Here is a 21,504-nt window from a genome sequence, read left to right as displayed (position 1 = left end):
GGGACCAATTTCTATCCCAAAGTGTCCAAATACAGAATCACAGAATTGTCACAGGACATGACGAGACCATTCTCCAAATGAGCATCTCACTTCCTATAAACCTGCACTTTCAGAGACCAGTCTAACTGCTCCAATTAACTCTGCCTCCACCATGGGTTTCAGGCAGTGCATTCCAGATAGGATCCACCTCGTGCTGGGGACCCAGTTCAATGCCAGCCTCAGGCGAATGTCTATATGGAGTTTGCAAGTTCTTCCTGTGTCTGCATGGGTTTTTGCTAGGTGGTCCAGTTTCCTCCTACTGTCCAAAGATGGGCAGGTCAGGTGTATTGGTCATGCTAAATTCCTTCTGTACTGTCCAGGGATGTGTAGACTAGATGCATTAGCTATGGGAAGAACAATGCTACAGGGAAAGGATGGGGGACTGGGTGGGATGCTTTTCTGAGAGTTGGTACAGACTAAGTGGGATGAATGGCCTCCTTCCCCTCTGCAGGGATTCTGTGAGATGAAAAAAACGAGGTCAGTGAAGTAGATTTAAGCATACTGGCTTAAAGGAAGGCAGAAATACTAAGGTTTAGGGAACCTTTTGAACCAGGCAGCTGATGGCAAAGCCGAACCGATGAAGATTAGGAATTCACAAGGGAAGGAAGTGGAGATCTACAGGACTAGAAACCTGGAGGCAACCATTGAGTTAGAGAGGAGAGAGGCTACAGTAGGATGTGATCATGAGAAAAGCAATTTAATTGCAAACACGACTTTCAGAAAATTTTTAATATAACTTGGGAATGAAATGGTTAATGTCCAACCATAATGTCTAATGGTTAACTGGTAAACACTTGGAGAGACACACCTAAAAGCTAACCAGTTGAATCTGACAGTTCTATTGAAAATTCACAGAAAATTCACGCCACAGAGACAGACAATCCCTTCAATCCAATTGTGTTTGTTTAAAATGCACTTTTAATGAGACTTTTATTTCAGTGTGCTTTTCTTCTAGTGAGTCTATTTTTTTCTGTGTTTTTCTTTTGTCATACACAGAACCACTACTTCAGCTTTTCGGAATCGGACCTGCGAGGCGGGGGAAGCATTTTGAGTGCGTTTAGCAATTTTGGTGGGCAGAAGCTAAAAGAGAGGAGTGCCTACTTCCTGGGCTCCTTAACCTCTTTGCCCAGTGCCATCGCATCAAGGCGAGCCAGTGCATCCCGGGAGGAATTGGAACATTCTGAGGGCAGCAAAAGACCAGGAGAGCGTAGTCAGGGTGGAGGGAGTGCCGAGGAGAGTAGACAGTGTCAGAATCGAGTTTCAGAAGCTGAAAGGCCCAAGTCACACCCTGAAAGCAATCAGTGTCACAACATTCCTGATACCCAACAACAAATCAGTCCTGTAACTGTAACTGCTGCAGAGCAGAAACTCCCAGGCTGGGCTGAGGATATTTTAAATACCTACTTAGATAAAGAGAAGGCAGGCAGTCACAAGCCCCCATTGCTTGTTAAACCCCTGCTCCAGGAATCCACAGTAAACTCTCCTGGTGTTGTTGCCAAGCCAGGCTCTGAGCAGAGTCTGGGGGATAGCTGTGAATCGCTGTCAGTGAAGAGGAAGCAAGCCAGGGATCAAACAGCACCCACAAAAACTGCAAAGACCAAGTACAACATCATCATCACACTGACCAAAGAGGAAGGCCGTGGAGACGGAAAGGGGGAGCAGGATGCTGCAGGGTTAGCCCAACAGGAGACAGCTGTCCCAGGGAGCGTACGACTGAACGAGCCCAAAATGACAGAGCAACGCCTATCAAATCAGGGGAAACCTGTCGGGCGGGTTCCCTATGCCCACACTGTGGTATGTCAGGGGAATGCGCCGGCTCCTGTAAACACTCCTCTCAGAAATAGTTACTACTCCGGCCTGGGATACAGAATAGGAGAACTCTCGCAACATCCCAGGGAACGCGTTGCAACTTTTCAACCACGTCTCACTCCGAGGGATATAGGTTACAGCCGCTTCCTCCAGAAACCCGACAACCTTCAGGCTGACAGGTAAGTGCCACACACACTCACTCTCACTCACATTTACACACACTCACACATACACACACACTCTCACTCACACATTTACACACACTCACTCACATACACACAGTCACACTCACCCACACATACGCGCACACACACACACATACACACACTCACTCACTCTCACTCACTCACACATATACACACACACACACAACATAAACACACAGACATACAAACACACACATACATACACACACACAACACTCTCACTCAGACACACAATCACACACACACACATACACACAACACACTCACAACACAGTCACACACTCACACAACACATACACACTCACACAACACACAGACTGACACAACACACGCTCACAACACACACACACACTCGCGCTCACAACACACACACTCACGCTTCCACTCACAACACACACACACACTCTCGTGCGCACACATGCTCTCATGCACACACGCTCACACACACACACGCACATGCTCACACACGCACATGCTCACACACGCACGCACGCACACGCTCACACACACACACAAAACAACACACAACACACATTCAACCTGGAACAATAATCCTAGTTTTAAGTAATATTTCATTTGGTTTTTCACTCCTGTAAATGTTTTATACTGGCTTTTGTTAAAAGCCAGAGGTTTGTAGAGGTATTAATGATGTAGCCATTGCTGTTATCTATCATTTTGATTACTAGTACTGGATTATTTTTAAATTTACGTGAAGTACAGGGACTGAGGAAGTGTCAGCACTGTGATTATAATAAACTGACAAAAACATACAAGCCAAGAAAAGCAAAATACTGCAGATATGGAAAAATCCACCTGCTGCACTGTCAGAGAGGAGAAAACAATAGTCAAACATTGAAATGAATGTACTCGTCATACAGGAGCACTGTTCTGACGTATACAAAACAAGTTGGACCAGTCAGCTTCAAATGTACTGTTTTACAGGTTTTTCCTTCAGGGGAAGCTCCGAGATAAGCTTGAAACAAAAATAGAAACTGCTGGAGAAATTCAACAGGTCTGACAGCATCTGTGGAGAGAGACCAGAGTTGATGTTTAAGGCCCTGGAACCCTTCTTCAGGACTCAAGATGTTAACTCTGCTTTCTATCCTCAGACCTGCTGAGTTTGTCCAGCCATTTCTGTTTTTGACAGCATTCGCTGTTATTTGATCTATTTTGTGTAAGTGTGAATGATTTTGAATGGTTATTACCTGTCAGAAGCTGAGAGTCACTGTGCAAGGCCAAGGATGGTCTGAGGAAGGACAAAGGGTCTGTGTATGAAATAGCCAAGGGACTGTTGAATATGAAACTGTTTTGTACTTTTGATTAAAGTTGTCTCATTTAATTACGCACCGCAGCTTTACACACAGAGTGACCTAATGGCTCCTAGCTCCCATTCATCAGCATCCTCGTTTCAATTCAGAAAAGGTTGTCTAGGTTCTTTCAATGTTTGTAAAAAAGATCATTTTGAAGTATTGTGCCTTCCTTGATTGCATTCTGAAGTTCTTCGGCAAAACATGTCCTAAAAAATAAATGTACATCTTTTGTTTCTTTAGCAAAATAAATCTTCAGACGTTGATGAGCTTGCCGAGGTCCCTCCAGCAAGCACAAGGCTTAGAAATTTGCCAAGAGAATACAAACAAATTGGTAGGTGAGAACAGCGGGTCAAAAAGCATCAGCAACCAAATTGGAACCGAGACTACTGAGACCCTCTCTGTACATGTGCCTTCTGAAATTTTAGGGGGTCCTGATTCCTCACAAATTTCAAGCAGTACAATGCAACACCAGAGTAATGGAGGGCTTAGTGACACCAAGAGCGCAATTTCAGGACTGTCCAATAGCTCCTTGCAACTGAGCACAGCAGATTCGAAGCACATTGATTCTCAAAAGCGCACCGCACAGGGAGACAATGGTGTGACTGGAAGTGATCTCCCTCTGCCAGGCAATCCAACACATAGTAGCAATACAATACGTGTTTCAGCTCAGCAGTCCAGCAACGAGTCTCATTTTGGTCAAGGTGATGTATTACAGACTGTGAAATCCTCTGGACATACTCTCGACTCTCAGACACCTGATCACAAGAGCCTTGTTTCTAAAACACTTCACACTCCAACCAGTGAGGAAAGGACAGCTATAAATTTGAAATTGGATCAGCTTCCTGGGCCACAGCTGGTTAAAGTTACTTCCATAAGTCCTGAAGTTGAGTCACTTCAAAATTCTATAAAATACACTGTGGATTCCTTCAAGACTGACATTACTGAAAAGCCCATTCTCCAATCCAAAGGTACCCTTGTTAAAGATCCTGCAGAAAACTCAAAAGAGGCTGGAATCTCCATAGTACTCGATGATGGGTCTCAAGCACAGGCACAGAAGTTCAGAATCATGAAGGCCGGACAAGAAGACAGTGTTAAACAACTCCAAAATTCTAGAAGCCACTTTCTAGAAAATGAGCTGTCTTGCACTGATGTTTTCATTCCGAATCAAAGAGAGAAATGGTCCACAGATGTCTCAGATGACACTGATAGTTTATCAGAAATAGATGGGTTTGTAGACACCATTCGGAACTTAGAGTCGCCCATGCTTTTGAACCGTAACAAAAGTCCTAGAAACCAGAGGGCACATTCCATCTCTTCTTCTTTTTCTACATTGCCTCCAATAGAAGAGGATCAAACCAATCCAAAGAATTCCCTATTGTCTTCATCAGACACTGAGAAACCACAGCAGCTGGCAGATACTATCAATGGAAAGGTTTTGCCAATGCTGCCCTCACAACCTGTTCCACCAGCCTCTCAAATCGATTTCTCAAAGACTCTAAAAAAGGAAATTCTCACCCCCATGGAGATGGTGAAGATGCAGCTCGAGGATAAGCCCAGATTCGGTACCCGACATGCTTCACCAGACAACAGCATTATCTTCCCATCAGATCTTCTAGGAAAGACAAACCTGGAATGCAATGCAGATTCAAAAAACAAAGAACCCTTTGGTGCAGAAAGCAGGTGGTCTCGGCTCAGCAACAGCTTATTGTACTACAATGCTAAGAAACCAATAGAATCTTTCTCTGGCAGATCATTGGACCTGAATTCAGCGAGTGCAAATCCAATAAGTCTCTCGACCAAATCTCCAAAGCACATGCAAAGAAGTTTGTCACATGAAGATGTCAGCACAACAATAAAGACCCCTGACCAGCTCCCAAAAACTACATTTCTTGCTAGTACATTTGAAAGCAATTTGATGGACACTCAAAGGCCTAGTCTACCAACCAGCATATCTGAAAGGCTGATACCTGGATACTCCAGGCTGATAGACACTAACAAGAATCTTCAGTCCCGCAGAACATCTTTACCTTCTGATTTACGCTCTGTTACCAATGAAACTGCAAGAAAATTCACCGCCTTTCCAGATGTATGGGTGAGTGAAAACTTTCACCCCATCCTCTCTTTTAGTGATAATTCCCATTCCTGATCAATATACAGGGATTCCAAATGATTTCATAACATCTAACTATTGCCAATACTAACTTGCCTTTGTCCTCTACCATCCACCTTCACACTTGTGGTGTCCTTTATTTTGGTAAATTCAATCATCTTTGCTGGTTTTTCTACGCTCATGTTCAAATTATGTTTGTTTGGAGAAGTAGATTCTGATGCAAACTCTTAGCCATACCAATTCTGAAACAACCACTCACTCAAATGCTCTGGTACTCCCTGAGGGTTTGAGATGCGAGGATAGTCTGGATCGACCGGGATATTTTTCACCGGAGCATAGGAGATTGCGGAGTTATCTTACAGAGGTTTATAAAATCACGAGGAGCATAGATAAGATGAAGAGCAAAGGTCTTTTCCCCAGAGTTTTTTTGCTAGGACAGGAACCAAAGTCTAACCTTGAGGAATGAAATCATCCTAAATCATATAGCACCATAGTCACAGAATAACAGAGTTATAGAACATGGAAATAAACCCTTCGGTCCAACTCATCCATGCTGTCCAAGTTTCTCTAGCTAAACTAGTCCCACTTGCCCACATTTGGCCTATGTCCTTCTAAGCCTTTCCTTCTCATGTACCTGTTCAAATATATTTTAAATGTTATAACTGTGCCTGCATCCTTCACTTCCTCTGGTAGTTCATTTGACACATGTGAGAAAGTGCCCCTCAGGTCCCTTATAATGTTTCTCCTCTCACTTTAAAAATATGCCTTCTAGTTTTGAATTCTCCCACCCTGGGGAAAAGACCTTTGCTGTTTATCATATCTATGTTCTTGTGATTTTATAAACCTCTATAATATAAACCCTCAATCTCGTCTAGTCCGGTGAAAGAAGTCCCAAATTATCCAGGCTGTCCTTATAATTCAAACCTCCAGTCCTGGCAGCATCGTGGTAAATCTCTTTTGAACCTTCTCCAATTTCATAATATCCTTTCCCGTAGCAGGGTGACCAGAACTGTACATATTACTTTAAAAGTGGCCTCCTGTACAACCTCAACATGACTTTTTTTCAAACCCGCTCTCAAGGGAGCCGCCCCTCCTTCAACCCCGAAATAGGAATGCACATGTCAGATGGATTACAATCAAACTGTACACTGGAGTTTCCAAGATAATAAAATGTGAGGCTGGATGAACACAGCAGGCCAAGCAGCATCTCAGGAGCACAAAAGCTGACGTTTCGGGCCTAGACCCTTCATCAGAGAGGGGGATGGGGGGAGGGAACTGGAATAAATAGGGAGAGAGGGGGAGGCGGACCGAAGATGGAGAGTAAAGAAGATAGGTGGAGAGGGTGTAGGTGGGGAGGTAGGGAGGGGATAGGTCAGTCCAGGGAAGACGGACAGGTCAAGGAGGTGGGATGAGGTTAGTAGGTAGCTGGGGGTGCGGCTTGGGGTGGGAGGAAGGGATGGGTGAGAGGAAGAACCGGTTAGGGAGGCAGAGACAGGTTGGACTGGTTTTGGGATGCAGTGGGTGGGGGGGAAGAGCTGGGCTGGTTGTGTGGTGCAGTGGGGGGAGGGGATGAACTGGGCTGGTTGAGGGATGCAGTGGGGGAAGGGGAGATTTTGAAACTGGTGAAGTCCACATTGATACCATATGGCTGCAGGGTTCCCAGGCGGAATATGAGTTGCTGTTCCTGCAACCTTCGGGTGGCATCATTGTGGCAGTGCAGGAGGCCCATGATGGACATGTCATCAAGAGAATGGGAGGGGGAGTGGAAATGGTTTGCGACTGGGAGGTGCAGTTGTTTGTTGCGAACTGAGCGGAGGTGTTCTGCAAAGCGAGTGTTGATTATGTTTGAATTTCTAGTATTAGTTTAATTTATTCTTAAATCACAATGAAAAGTTCTGGAATGTCTCAATTGGCTTTGTTTTCTTAGCAATGCATGTATGTGGAATGAAAACAATTCACTTTGAATATTTTAGATTGTGACATAAAGTTTTTCTTGCCTCTGAGAAGTTTCGCCTACACTGACAATCCATCGATAAGGTCAATATTAACTGGGCGACTGCTCTTATATTTTGCACTTGTGTTACCTAGCTCGAGCCAGTTCAAAGAGCTGTGTTGGGAAGTGTATAGGGGTATACCCTCCTTCTAATAAGAAACAAAGCCAAACACATCAGGTTACCAACTTTAATTGAAAATATTCCTGCAAGTTGTACCTCATGCCCTCCTCTTGCCAATTACCCCACCCTCATGCCCCTATTATTGGTCACCTGACACATCTATTCCTTGCAGCGTCCTGTCTTCTCCCATTCCTCATAAATTGGGAAGTGAATGAACTCTTTTTTTTACCCTTGGACTGTCAACTTCAATCAAACTGCTTATAGTCCCCATCTCCAATATCTGTCTAACTAATAAGTGAAAGAATTCAAAGAATTTGAGGAACAGAATTGCATAATTTTAACAGCTGATGTTGCTTTAGTTTCTACGTCTTGGAGATTGCCATACAGCACAGAAACAACTCGCCTGTGCTGAGTAAGTTTCCCAAACTAAAGTAGTCCCATTTGCCTGCGTTTGGCCAAAATCCCTCTAAACCTTTCCTATTCCTGTACCTGTCCAAATGTATTTTTAAATGCATCTACCACTTCCATTGGCAGTTCATTCCACATAGGAACCACCCTCAGTGTGAAAAAGTTGCTCCTCAGGTCCCTTTTAAATTTGAATTCCCCCACCCTAAGGAAAATCCCTTTGGTGTTTGCCTTATCTATGCCCCTCATTATTTTATAAACCTCTAGGAGGTCACCCCTCAATCTCCTACACTCCAGTGAAAAAAGACCCAGCCAATTCAGCCTCTCCTAATAATTCAAACCCTTTTTTGCCTTGGCAGCATCATAATAAATCTTTTCTGAGCCCTTTCCAATTGAAGAATATCCTTCTTATAGCAGGGCGTCACGACTGTATACAGAACCACAAAAGTGGCCTCATCAACACCCTGTACAACCTTAACAGGATGTCCCAGCTCCCATAGTCAGTGATCTGAGTAATGAAGGCAAGTGTACTAAATGTCTTCTACCTATGATGCAACTTTCAAAGAACTGTGTACCTGAACAGTAGGTCTCTGTTCAACAACACTACCTAAGCCCTTACCATTAACTGTATAAGTCCTGCTCTTGTTCACTTTGCTAAAATGCAATACCTTGCATTTATCCAAATCAAACTCCATCTGCCACTCCTTAACCCATTGGGCCAATTTATCAAGATCCTTTTGTAATCTTAGGTAACCTTCTTCACTATCAACTATAATACCAACTTTGGTGTCATTCACAAACTTATTAACCATGGATCCAAAATTCTCATCAAAATTGTTTATTTAAAAGACACCCAATAGTGGACCAGCACCAGACCCTGGAGAACACTGTTAGTCACAGGCCTCCATTCGAATAAACAACCCTCCACCACCACCTTCTGACTCGTACTGTCAAGCCAATTTTGCAGCCAATTGGCAAGCTCTCCCTGTATTGCATGTGATCTAACTTTACTAATTAATCCACCATGCAGAAGCTTGTTGAAGGCTTTACTAAAATCCATGTAGACAATATCTACCACTCTGCCCTCATCTCTCCTTTCGGTTATGTCCTTAAAAAACTCAAACAAGTTTGTGAAACATTTCTAATGCACAAAGCCATGCTGACTATTCCTATATTCTCTTCCACCAGTTTCCATTGGACAGAAGATATAAAAGTTTGAAAAACATACCAACATATTTAAGAATAACTTATTTTCTGTTGTTATGAGACATATTAGACTTGGGGTTAGGGTTAGGGTTGGTATATATTAGAGTTGATCTTTCTCTGCGCCTTCTCCTTAGCTGTAACACAATAATCTGCATTCTGCTCTATTTCTCTGTTGTACTTACATCAGGTATGATTTATTTGGACAGCATACAAAACAATATTTTTCACTGTATCTCAATAGATGTCACAATAATAAATCAAATTAACTGGTCTGTCGCTCAATATTATCATGACTGATCATCCAAATCAGTATCCTGTTCCAGCTCTCTCCCCATACCATTTGATCCCTTTAGCCCTTAGAACTATAACTAACTCCTTCCTGACAACTTGCAAAGTTTTGACCTTAAACACTTTCAGTGGCGGAGAGTTCCATAGACTCACCGCTCTCTGGGTGAAGAACTTCCTCCCCATCTCAATCTTTCATGGCCTGATATCCTTACACTGTGATTCCTGGTTCTGGAACCCAGGGTCTCACCGAGTAAAGGGAATGTTTGTATTTTTGAAACTCAGTGAGCGCTTGGGATATTGTTGTCCATCTTGTCAGAATAAAATGAGAGAGATAAAACACACACGCAGAAAGTGCATAATTTTTTTCCTTTTATAACAAATCTCCTCAAGATGATGCTATGTGATTCTTCTGCTCATCCATAAGCATTTTGCTGAACGCTTATCGAAAACAATATGATTTTAAGATGTTCTGGTTCTTACCAGCAGGCCCAAAATCAACTCAACAAAATTATGGGAATGCTGACACAATGTGGGTTGGTTGTTGTCGAAGAAATGACTTCAATGGATTTGATATTTTTGAATGCATAGGGGGAAAAAAACCCATTGAGACCTTGCAATTCGGTAGCGCTTTACACATACAGATGCATCTCGGAAGAATGCAGACTGTTGTCTAGGCTGGTGCTTGGTGGGTCCTTGACAATGACAGGGGCAGTGCCTGGAGTGAGGGCTCCTGGCTGCGGAATGCTTGAAACATGGACCCTTGGGGAGGGGTGGTGGGGGGTGGGGGTTGTCATTGCAGTGCCCACAGCGGGGAATCCTTGAGGTTTGGGACAACTTGCAGTGACCTGTGTTTGAAGCTGTGTACAGAGATGAACTCTATGTATGTAATTTCTTTTAATTCTTTTCCTAACTCAAAATAGCTCCAAATTGTGGCAACGACACACTTTTCACTGTCACATTCCCGATATATGTGACAATCAATAACTCATGCTTATCTGAAAGGAAATTAACAGGGCAAGATGGGTGAATAATTAAATGGAATGAGTTGGTGAATAAACGTGAAATCACTGTAAAAGGAGTTGAAGAGTGGGTGAGCTTGTGGAAAAGTAGTTGAAGGAGTTCACAAAGACAGAAAGGCATAAAGCCATCGAGGGATTGCGAGCTGAGAACAAAAGGCTTTGAGCTGCACTTTCATCTTTGAGGCCTGAGTCAGGGAACTTCCTGATGTTGAGACCCTACCTGCTACCGAGCAGTACTTGCCAAAGATAAGTTATCCAGTGGAGATAACATCCTCAAGTAACCCAGGCTGCAAGCACAAGGCAGTGAGTGGGCTGAACTGATGGGATCAACAAGTTAAAAACACCTCTCCTATTTGCTGAGACAGCAGTCAAGTTCTGGGGGTGAACATGAAGCCCAAGAACCCAAAACTGCTTACTGACATAACCCTGCATATCGCTAACCCATTTATCCAAATAACACTTGGAGATCTTTTGAAAAGCTCTTCAGAAGTAAGCAAGTGCTAATTCCCCTTGACAGCTTTATGAATACAACATGCTGAGCAGAATCCATTAGAGTATTTGATCACATGCAAACAGAGGTCTGAGCCGAACTTCAAGGGGGTAAGTAATAACAATAAGAACATCTCACGCAAACAGATCGATATTGTTCAATGCAGGATAGAACTTTATCCAGTGGATAATGTACACTAATGCATCTGAAAAACTTATAAATTTCATAATATGATTCTTTCCCTTGACAGCTTTCTGATTTCCAAAAATGCCAGCTTTGCAGTCCCATTGTTTAATGTTCACTTACTTTTTGAAAACAAAGCACAGATGAAAGTTCTGCACAATTTCATTAGTGCATGTGAAGTAGAGAACACATTTTTGTACTTATTCTACAATGAGCTCTAACTACAATAAGTTGCCAACCAGGTTGACAGGGCTGTTAAGAAAGCATACAGTGTTTTAGCTTTTATTAATAGAGGGATCGAGTTCTGGAACCAAGAGGTTATGGTGAAGCTGTACAAAACTCTGGTGTGGCCGCACTTGGAGTATTGCGTACAGTTCTGGTCACCACATTATAAGAAGGATGTGGAAGCTCTGGAAAGGGTGCAAAGGAGATTTACAAGGATGTTGCCTGATATGGAGGGAAGGTCTTACGAGGAAAGGCTGTGGGACTTGAGGCTGTTTTCATTAGAGAGAAGAAGGTTGAGAGGTGACTTAATTGAAACATATAAAATAATCAGAAGGTTAGATAGGGTGGATAGGGAGAGCCTTTTTCCTAGGATGGTGACGGCGAGCATGAGGGGGCATAGCTTTAAATTGAGGGGTGAAAGATATAGGACAGATGTCAGAGGTGGTTTCTTTACTCAGAGAGTAGTAAGGGAATGGAACACTTTGCCTGCAACGGTAGTAGACTTGCCAACTTTAGGTACATTTAAGTCGTCATTGGATAAGCATATGGACGTACATAGAATAGCGTAGGTTAGATGGGCTTGAGATCGGTATGACAGGTCGGCACAACATCGAGGGCTGAAGGGCCTGTATTGTGCTGTAATGTTCTATGTTCTATAGTTTACCCATGGTTCACTAAACCTCTGTTCACTGCAGTAATTCATGGTGCCTATCAGAGTTTGCCTTCCATTAAAATTCATCCAGTTCAGGTAAACATACTCCCACAATGGTGTCAGCGATATTAGGACAACAGTGAGTAGGCTCTCAATCCATAGTGTGTTACTTCCTGAGCCACAGGCTGTCAGGGGAGTAGCTTGAGGATGGTGGGGTAGATACGGGTTATGTCATAACATTTTGAGGAAATGTCAGATGACAGAAAGTCATACAATGTGATTTAAAAACCATTTCAAAAACATATCCCCCGTTTCTCCATTCCTTTCCATTCCAGTTTTCTTCCATCCTTTCCTCACAGCACTGTGTGAATCTTTAAATTCTGATGAGGACATGAAACAGGCAACCGTGATTATAGACCTGATTCAGTATTTTTTTGTCAAATTTAGTGAAAAGTGAAAGCTTGGGTGTATAGGGGCAATGCCCTCTGATGACAATTCGAGGTAGGGTTATGGCTTCATTTTGATGGTTACCCTACTGTACTTTAGTTAAGTGGCCATCCTTTGGATATAAAACAATAGGCATTGACAGGCCTTGTCTATGAAACCTAACAGCATTAAGCCCACTGCTACCTTCTCTGCAGTATTCTTCACCTGTGTACCATTTGGTAGGAGTTAAATAATTGAAATCTGGAGCAGGAATCCGCTGCTTTTCCTTCTTTGCCCTCTTTTTATCATGACCAACTTTGCCATCTTGGTGTCTGTGCTGAGATGAGCAACTCCTATGAAGATATCAGCCACTTTCCACTGCCTGTTTCAGTTTGTGTTCATGAAATAACCCCAATAATCACTTTAGGATTTCCATGCTTTACCACCACTGAGTTTTGAGTGTGTGTTGAAGCAACTGATTGAAGCAAAAGTAATGATGTTCTTTTCATTTTCCAGGTTTAGTGAGTTTTCTGGGAGAACCTTTGTGCTTTGACACCTCAGCAAATGCTTTGATTATATGTACTATAGTCACTCCCTCTACTTGACCTTCTGTGCCCCAATGGGAAGTACTTCTGTCATTGACTGCAAAACAGTTCTAATTAATAAAACAAATCATTTATGTTTTGCTTTGCAGAAAAAGACACCAAAGGATCAAGGAAAAATTAACCCCCGACCTGGCAAGGTAATAATTACAAATTAGACGGAAACTTTCTTACAACTTTTGATTTACTTGTGTATGGAATGTGGATGTTGCTGGCTGGCCCAGCATTTATTGCTAATCCCTGACTGCCGTTGAGAGGACGGTAGTGAGCTTGAATTGCTACAGTCCATGTGATAAAGGTACATTGGGAAGGTGTGTTTCAGGATCTTTGCCCAGCTACAAAGAAAGAAATGCAATTTATTTCCAAGTCAGAATGGTGTGTGACTTGGAGAGGAACTTGCAAGTGGTGGTGCTCTCAGCTATTTGGTGCCTTTGTCTTTCTAGGTGGTCATGGGTTTGAAGGTGCTCTTAAGGGAACCTCATGAGATGCTGTTCCATTCAAACTAAGTGCATACTTAAGGCACTCTTAAACCTCTTTCTTTGTTATAGTACTTTTCTTATTATTGCTGCACCAAGAGTCAATGGCCCACAGCAATATCTTCTGATGACCTTCTGTGGGTTCTAGTGACACCATCCTTCTCTCTTCTCATTGTGCTGCATCCCAGAATTATAGCCCTGTGTTCTACTTGGGTTCTTTCTTTCTCAGGAACCTGCTCTTCCCTTCTCCTCCTCTTCCATTGTCCAGGATGCCTGCTATTTTTAAAATCATGTTTGGCATCAAGTAATGTTCACTTGTTGACCTCTTCAAGTGGGTGGTGTCCCTCCACATTGGTGAGACTGCTTTAATCTGGGTGGTGACTGCAGCCAGGCTGGCATGGTCTGATATCATGGCCTCCACTGCTGATCCTGGGGAAGACAATGTCCTGCCTTTCTAGTCATCCCTCCCAGTAGGAGCTCAAGGACTCTACTTGCAGGTTGGGGGTGCCACCTTTACCTCTGCCTGCCATGTTTCAAGCAAATGTGCAGTGCAGCTGATTGAGTTCACAAAGATCGTGGTGAAAGGGTGCTGGTGAATTCTGGGAGATTGGCTGAATGGTGAGGTGTTCTGGGATAGATGGGATTGGAATTTGGCATTAGGGATGCCACAGAGTTGGGGTAGATAGTTAATGAGGTGAGTTTGGCAAATTATGGCAAGAAAACCCATGCAGCTGAAATCCCTCTAAAGCCCTGAGGCAATTTGGACTTGGCCAAATAAAAATAAGAATCAGCCCATTGACATTTACTGCACAGAATGAAGCCATTTGCACATCCTGTTTCTGTCAGTCAACAAAGATCTGAATGCATTCATCCCATTTTCCAGCTCATAGCCCTCAGGGGCAATGGCAACACAAATGACTTTCTAAATACGGCTTAAAAGTTTCAAATGTTTCTGACTCAACCATCATTTCAGGCATTGAGTTCCAGAATCCCGTCACCCTTTATGTGAAAATAACTCTTTGGTGCTGCTGAAGAATCATATCGATTTGAAATGCTAAGTGTGTCTCTCTCTCTCTCTCTCTCTCTCTCTCTCTCTCTCTCTCTCTCTCTCTCTCTCTCCACGGATGCTACCAGGCTTGCTAGGTTTCTCCAGCATTTTCTGATTTTATTTCAGATTTCTGGCAGTATTTTGCTTTCACTTACTTCCCAATTGTTTAATTATCACAGTGTAGACTGTGGTTTCTGTTCAAAACCTTCTGACATAATGTGGAAGTTCTCAAAATTGTGGAAAAAAATTGGAACATTTACTGCTTCATTATTGAATTTCCATCTATAAAGAATAATTGGATGAACATCTCAAGAAAAAAAACAGAAAGGTACACGAATGGGTATAAACAGAAGCGTCTAAACACTACATTTACAAGCAAGAGCAGATCATAGGTTGAACACAGCTAATATTGTGAAATCCGACAAACATGTTACAGAAGGCTAGTGGCTCTGAATAACTGCAGTAACATACTCTGAAAGTACCTCTCTTTTTGAAAGAAAGAAACATGTTCTGGTTTTGGAAGGAGTGCAACAAAGGTTTGGCAAACTGATTCCACTGATGAAGAGAAACTAGATTAGTTAGGGCTATATTGACTGGAGTTTAGAAGAATGAGGGGGCTCTCATAGAAACATATAAAATTCAAACACAACAAGACAGCATTGCCACAGGAAGGGCTTTCCCAATATCTCGGGAGTCCAGAACCAGAAGTCACGGTATAAGGATACCGGGCAGGCCACTGAGGACTGAGATAAGGAGAAATGAGATGATAGTATAAGGTAGGGGTGGAGGTTAGATAGGCCTTAGTTTTATGGTAAAAGTTCGGCACAACATCGTCGGCTGTCCTGTGCTGTACTGTTCTATGTTCTATATTCTGTTTCCTCACCCGTGGTGTGGTGACCGTGTGGAACTCCCTGCCACAGAAAGCAGTTGAGGCTAAAATGGTGAATGTTTTCAGGAAAAGAGTTAGTTACAGTTGTCAGGGCTAAAGGGACCATAGGGTATGGGGAGAAAATGGAAACAGGAGATTGAGTTGGATGATCAGCCACAATCATATTAAATGGTGGAAGGCTTGAAGAGCTGAAAGACTTATTTCTGCTCCTGTTTTCTCTTTTTCCTCTGTTTCTTGCTTGTGCAAAAGAACAGGCAAATGTTACCCTCTCTTAGCAATGTCCGCTTCTTCTGACAAGATTATTCATGCAAGGAAATTTCCCAGATGCCTCATGGGGAAGAGAGGGCTGAGGTTCAGACACAAAGCCGACTGAAAGGGAGGAGGCTGTAACACGTGCAGGCAGATGTAGTAAGGAAGGGGAGTTGACGGAAGCAACTCAATGGCCATTGAAGGGAGAAAAAATATCTCATTCCACATTTCTCTCCAGAAAAGGGCTGAGATATGACCTGAGAGAGCTCTTTGTTCCTAATGGATTTGATGCAGTTAATGTAAAATGGATATTTCCACTTCTGGAAGAGAGCAGAGTTAGTGGCAGTAAAAGTAAATCAGCCATGAATGAAGCAACAAGAAATCCAGTAGAAAGGCCCTAAGGCAGCATATGGTTATAATAGGGAATGTGCTAACACGTGGAGTATTTGAAGCAAACGGCACAAACATATTTCAAGGGAAGCTATGTGTATGAGGAAGAAAGGAATATTAGGATTTGTTGATACGTTGAGATGGAGTAAAGTGGGAGGAGACATCTGAGGAACAATAGCTCCAGAATGGACAGATTGAGGTAAATGGTATGCTTCTTGTCATTAATTCTATAGAAAAGATTGGATTATTTGCATATATCTCACATCAGGAAATATAGGCAGTGATGGCTCTCAATAAAGCAAAACAGGTTGACTGCCAATCAGGTAATGTTTTAATTCTTTCAGATCAAATGAGTTAGCGAGTTTTGAGAAGATTTGTAGCTCAGGTTGAGGTTCTGGATGTGAGTTTGCTCGCTGAGCTGGAAGGTTAGTTTTCAGACGTTTCGTCACCATTCTAGGTAACATCATCAGTGAGCCTCCGACGAAGTGCTGGTGTTATGTCCCGCTTTCTATTTATCTGGTTAGGTTTCCTTGGGTCGGTGATGTCATTTCCTGTGTTGGTGATGTCATTTCCTGTTCTTTTTCTCAGGGGATGGTAGATTGGCTCCAAATCAATGTGTTTGTTGATGGAGTTCCGGTTGGAATGCCATGCTTCTAGGAATTCTCGTGCATGTCTCTGTTTGGCTTGTCCATACCTTGCAAGAACTGTGACAAACACTACATTGGACAAACTGGCAGAAAGCTAGCCACCAGCACACATGAACATCAACTAGCCACAAAACGACATGACCCACTATCACTCGTATCCTTACATACAGATGAGGAAGGACACCACTTTGATTGGGACAACACATCCATCCTAGGACAAGCCAAACAGAGGCATGCACGAGAATTCCTAGAGGCATGGCATTCCAACCAGAACTCCTTCAACAAACACATTGATTTGGAGCCAATCTACCATCCCCTGAGAAAAAGAACAGGAAATAACATCACCAACCCAAGGAAACCCAACCAGATAAATAGAAAGCGGGACCTAACACCAGCGCTTCTTCGGAGGCTCACTGATGATGTTACCTAGAATGGTGACAAAATGTCTGAAAACTAACCTTCCAGCTCAGCGAGCAAACTCACATCCAGAATCAAATGAGTTCCTTCACAGAGAGCCAAAGCAGCCTTGAAAAAGAAATTCAGTTTTGTCCTTTCTAAATCATGTTTTGTGAGGTTTAAAAGAAAATTAGTGGCCCCCCAACACAATCACATCACTGCATTGGTGAATTTCCAGGAATACGGTCACACAAACTTACAGATCTTCACAGTAGGACAAAACAGATCCTCAAGTCAAAAGAACTAGAGATGTCAATTCAATCAAGGAAACAAAAGTGAACAAAAACTGAAAATGAAAGCAGAAATACTAAGGATGTCGGAAATCTGAAATAAAGAAAGAAAATGCTGCAAGTAGTCAGTTGCTTCACTGGCATCTGTTGGAAGAGAAATAGAATGAATATCTTGGGCTGATGGCCTTTCATCACAATTGCCATAGATCTGACTCATGAACCGGGTTTCTTTCTCTGCACACATTGCCTGACTTGCTGAGTGCTGCCCCCAAGTTTTGCCTTTAATCACAGAATAAGATCCCCCTGCTCACTGATCAGAATGATGTGAGGACTTCCCCAAAGGCGTTTGATACAATACCAGATGACATATTTGGGTGGGAAGCGCAGACTCATGGAGTAACAGGGACAGTAGCAACATGGATACAAACTTGGCAGAGTGATAAGACCAGCATATTGATTAACAGCTGAGGCTGAGGAAATTATGCAGTGGAGTTCCATAAGGATCAGTATTGGGACACACGCCTTTCCTGATATGTATTAATGATCCAGAACGTGGCGTTCCAGACCCAGTTTCAAAATTTGCAGATGGTACAAAAGTTGAAGCCATCATAAACTGTGAAATGACTGTGTAAAAATTTAAATGGACATTTACATGTTGGTGAAGTGGGCAGACGGGTGCAGATAAAAATCAATCTGGAAACGTGTAAGGTGATGCATTTTGGAAAACAATGCATGGGCAGATAGTACAGAGACCTACTCTGAAGGATGTACAAGAACAAAGAGACCTGTGTGTACATGTACAAGCCATTAAAGGTGGCAGGACAATTGGAGAGAATGGTTAATTAAAACATGCACCATCTTAGGTTTTATTATTAGGGGCACAGAGTACAAGAGCAAGAAGGCCATGCTGAGCATTTGTAAGACTTGAGTTAGACCACAGCTAGAGTATTATGGACAGTTCTGGATGCCACATTTCAGGAAGGATTTGAATGCATTGGAGAGAGTACAGAAGAGACTTATGAGAATGGTTTCGGAGATATGAAACTTTAGTTATGAAGATAGATTGCAAAAGTTGCAATTGTACTCCTTGCAGAGGAGAAGGCTACAAGAGATTTTTATAGAAGTTGTCAAAATAATGTGGAGGCATGATAGAGAAACTACTCCCATGGGAAAAAGAATCCACTGCATCACAGGAAGGAATGTTTCCCCATAGTGGAAGGATGAGTAACCAGGGGCAGAGATTTAAGGTAGGGTACAAGAGGTTTAGGAGTGATGTGAAGAATTTTTTTTCACCAAGAGGGTGATGGGAATCTGAATTCATGGTCTGTAAAGGTGAAACAGAAACATAGAAGATTGGAGGAGGAGAAGGCCATTTCACTCTCCGAGCCTGTCCTATCATTGAATAGGATCGTGGCTGATCATTGAGCTCAATACCGTAATCCCACCCTTCCTCTAGTCGAGACAGTGACCCTCATAACATTTAAGAATTATTTAGATGTACACTTGTGATGCCAAGGCAAACAAGGCTATGGGCCAACTACTGGAAAATGGGATTAGAAGATCTATGGGCTTGTACTTGACTGGCACAGACTCGATGGGACAGAGGGCCTTTTCCTATAGTGTAGTTCCCTATGACTTTATGATTATGATGATCTCCAAGACAAGTAGATCCTCCCTGAGGTATAAAGACCAGATCTGTAAGCACTAGTTCAGGGGGAGTGTCACCTGTGCGCTGTTAAATTTCTTGTAATTCAATCCTCTTGCAATGAAGCTGAACAGGTTATTTGACTTCCTAATTTCTTACTGTACCTGCATTCTAAATTGGCGTTTGTTGTACAAAGACACACAACTTTCTCTGAACAACAAACTTTGAAAGCTTATCATTATTAAAAAAGTTCCGATTTACTATTCTCCCTAGCTTTGTATCATCAGGAAGCTTGGATCAATTGATCTTGCTCCCTTCATCTTTAAGGAATTCACATGGGTTATAAATACAGTGACAATCACCTTGGCGTCATCCTGGTCTCACCCAACAATAAACTTGTAAACTTGAAAATGCGCTATTTATTCCTCCTTTCTGATTTGTGTCCATTTTTTTCTGTTTACTCATATATTCCTGCAAATCATATTAACCTTTATGATTAACATTTCATAGCTCCTTATTGAAAGCCTTTGGAAATCCAAATACACTACATTCACTACTTTCCCTTTAAAATACCCATTAGTTTAATCCTCAAAATGCACTCATAAACTTGTCAAATGCACCTTTCCTTTCTAAAACCATGTTGACTCTGACTTATCATATCATGATATTTAAGGGCCTTATTAAGCTTGTTGATATTGGGTTCTAGTACTTTTTGCATAACTATTGTCAGGTTAACTGGCCTACATCTCTGCCTATTCTTTGTCCCTCATTTCTTGAACACCAAGTTGTACGTTTGCTATCTTGTAATCCACTGGGAACACTCAAGAATCTGGGAAATTTTGATTAATCATGGACATTTATCCATCGTCTCTCCAACCATCTCTTTTGGACCCTAGGTTGTGGGACTATGTGTTTTACTGGCTCATAATTTCTACTTCCTCCAATATTTATTTCACAACTGATATTAATTACTTTAATTTTCTCATTATTAATTTGTTGGTTCCCCAATATTTTGGCAGACTTTTTTTCCTTCTTTTGCAGTAAAAACAAAATACAAATTTTGTCAGATATCACTTTTTTCCTTATTCATCATTATAATTTCTCTTGCCTCAGTCTCCAAGGATGGTTACTTTCAATGCTCTCTTCTGTCTTGCAAAATTGTCGAAGCTCTTACCATCCACTTTTATATTTCTTTCTGGTATACTGTCATTCATTTCCTTCACTTTGCTGTATTTTTATTGTCCTTTGCTGATGTCTAAAACCGTCCCAATTCCCTACTACTAATGTTAACAACATTTTAAGCCTCATGTCTCATACCATGTAAGGTAGGTCAGGCATTTAATACAAAGCCAGATAAATACATGAGAAGAAAAGGAGGTTATGCTGATAAGGTAAAGTGAGAAACGTGATTATTTACTTGTATGGAGTATAATTATCAATATAGACTCATTGAGTTGAATAGCTTGTTTATGTGCCATCATTTGATTTAATTCCTTGTGATTTGTAGTAATAAATGCTTCACAAACTTAGCTGTACATGGTTGATGATGTCTGTAATTGGTCTTTTCTGTGGAGCAGGTCAGCTCATGACTTTTCTTTTCAATCTCCCATTTCTTGCAATTTAGATAATCATTTACGACAAGCCAAACTTCACTGGTTTTCAGAGAGAAATTATTTGTGACGTTCCTGATTGCTTGTCTTGGGAATTTCCTGCTGTCATTTCAGTAAGAGTTATTCGAGGATGGTAAGTCAATGCAAACACTCCACAACTGGCCATTGCTAAAGGACATTTTAGAGGGTGTGTTAACTAATTAGCTCCTGGTTTAAAAGATTTTTCTCCTCTTGCCTCTCTTCTGATTTTTTATTAACATTTAAGGAGGTTAAATTAGGGCATGTACACTCATTTTTCTAGTACCACACAGACTTCTAAGGCCCCAGAATAACAGGCAGATTCATTGGCTTTTCTAATCTGAAAGCTCACCGCTTGCCATTTTGACAAAGGGTCAGTGATGTGTCATTGATTCCCCTCATTACCACTGGAGAAAATGCACAGGTTGATGGGCAAGGATGGGTAGAGCTGGGATACCACCCCTACCTTCCAGTCAGGAGATTGAATTCACCATTCGTGTTTTAAACTTTTGATCAATGCTTTTGGAATATTAAGGCAAAGGTTGAATTAAAAGAAAGTATTTCCACCATTTGAGAAATTTGAGAGGAATTTATTCCAAAGGTATCTTTCTCAGCCCTTGTTTCCTGCAAGCCTGTAGAGAAAAGCTGTCAGTTGGGCATATTATCCCGGTCAGTGCGGTGATGATATGTGGGCTGTTGAATGTTTTAGCTCTTTTTATGTTTTAAATGTTAGCCCCGGCAGATGTGTGTGAGAGGCAGTGC

At 42.1% G+C, this 21,504-nt stretch overlaps 1 protein-coding gene across 2 annotated transcripts in view; it reads left to right on the top strand.

Moving 5' to 3' along the window:
* The window catches only part of LOC125464846 (beta/gamma crystallin domain-containing protein 1-like), a 122,074-nt gene that overhangs the window by 65,916 nt on the left and 34,654 nt on the right, over nt 1-21,504 (top strand). For both annotated transcript variants that reach the window (XM_048557681.2, XM_048557682.2), the window contains 4 exons: nt 1,036-2,027; nt 3,605-5,456; nt 13,177-13,224; nt 20,739-20,857. In XM_048557681.2, coding sequence (XP_048413638.1) covers nt 1,036-2,027; nt 3,605-5,456; nt 13,177-13,224; nt 20,739-20,857 — 3,011 coding nt within the window. The remainder of the gene's footprint in view (nt 1-1,035; nt 2,028-3,604; nt 5,457-13,176; nt 13,225-20,738; nt 20,858-21,504) is intronic.

The sequence above is a fragment of the Stegostoma tigrinum genome, chromosome 24, assembly GCF_030684315.1.
Source record: "Stegostoma tigrinum isolate sSteTig4 chromosome 24, sSteTig4.hap1, whole genome shotgun sequence".
Lineage (NCBI taxonomy): Eukaryota > Metazoa > Chordata > Chondrichthyes > Orectolobiformes > Stegostomatidae > Stegostoma > Stegostoma tigrinum.
The sequence above is the reverse complement of the archived record's forward strand: the minus strand, read 5'-3'. Positions and strand labels throughout refer to the sequence as shown.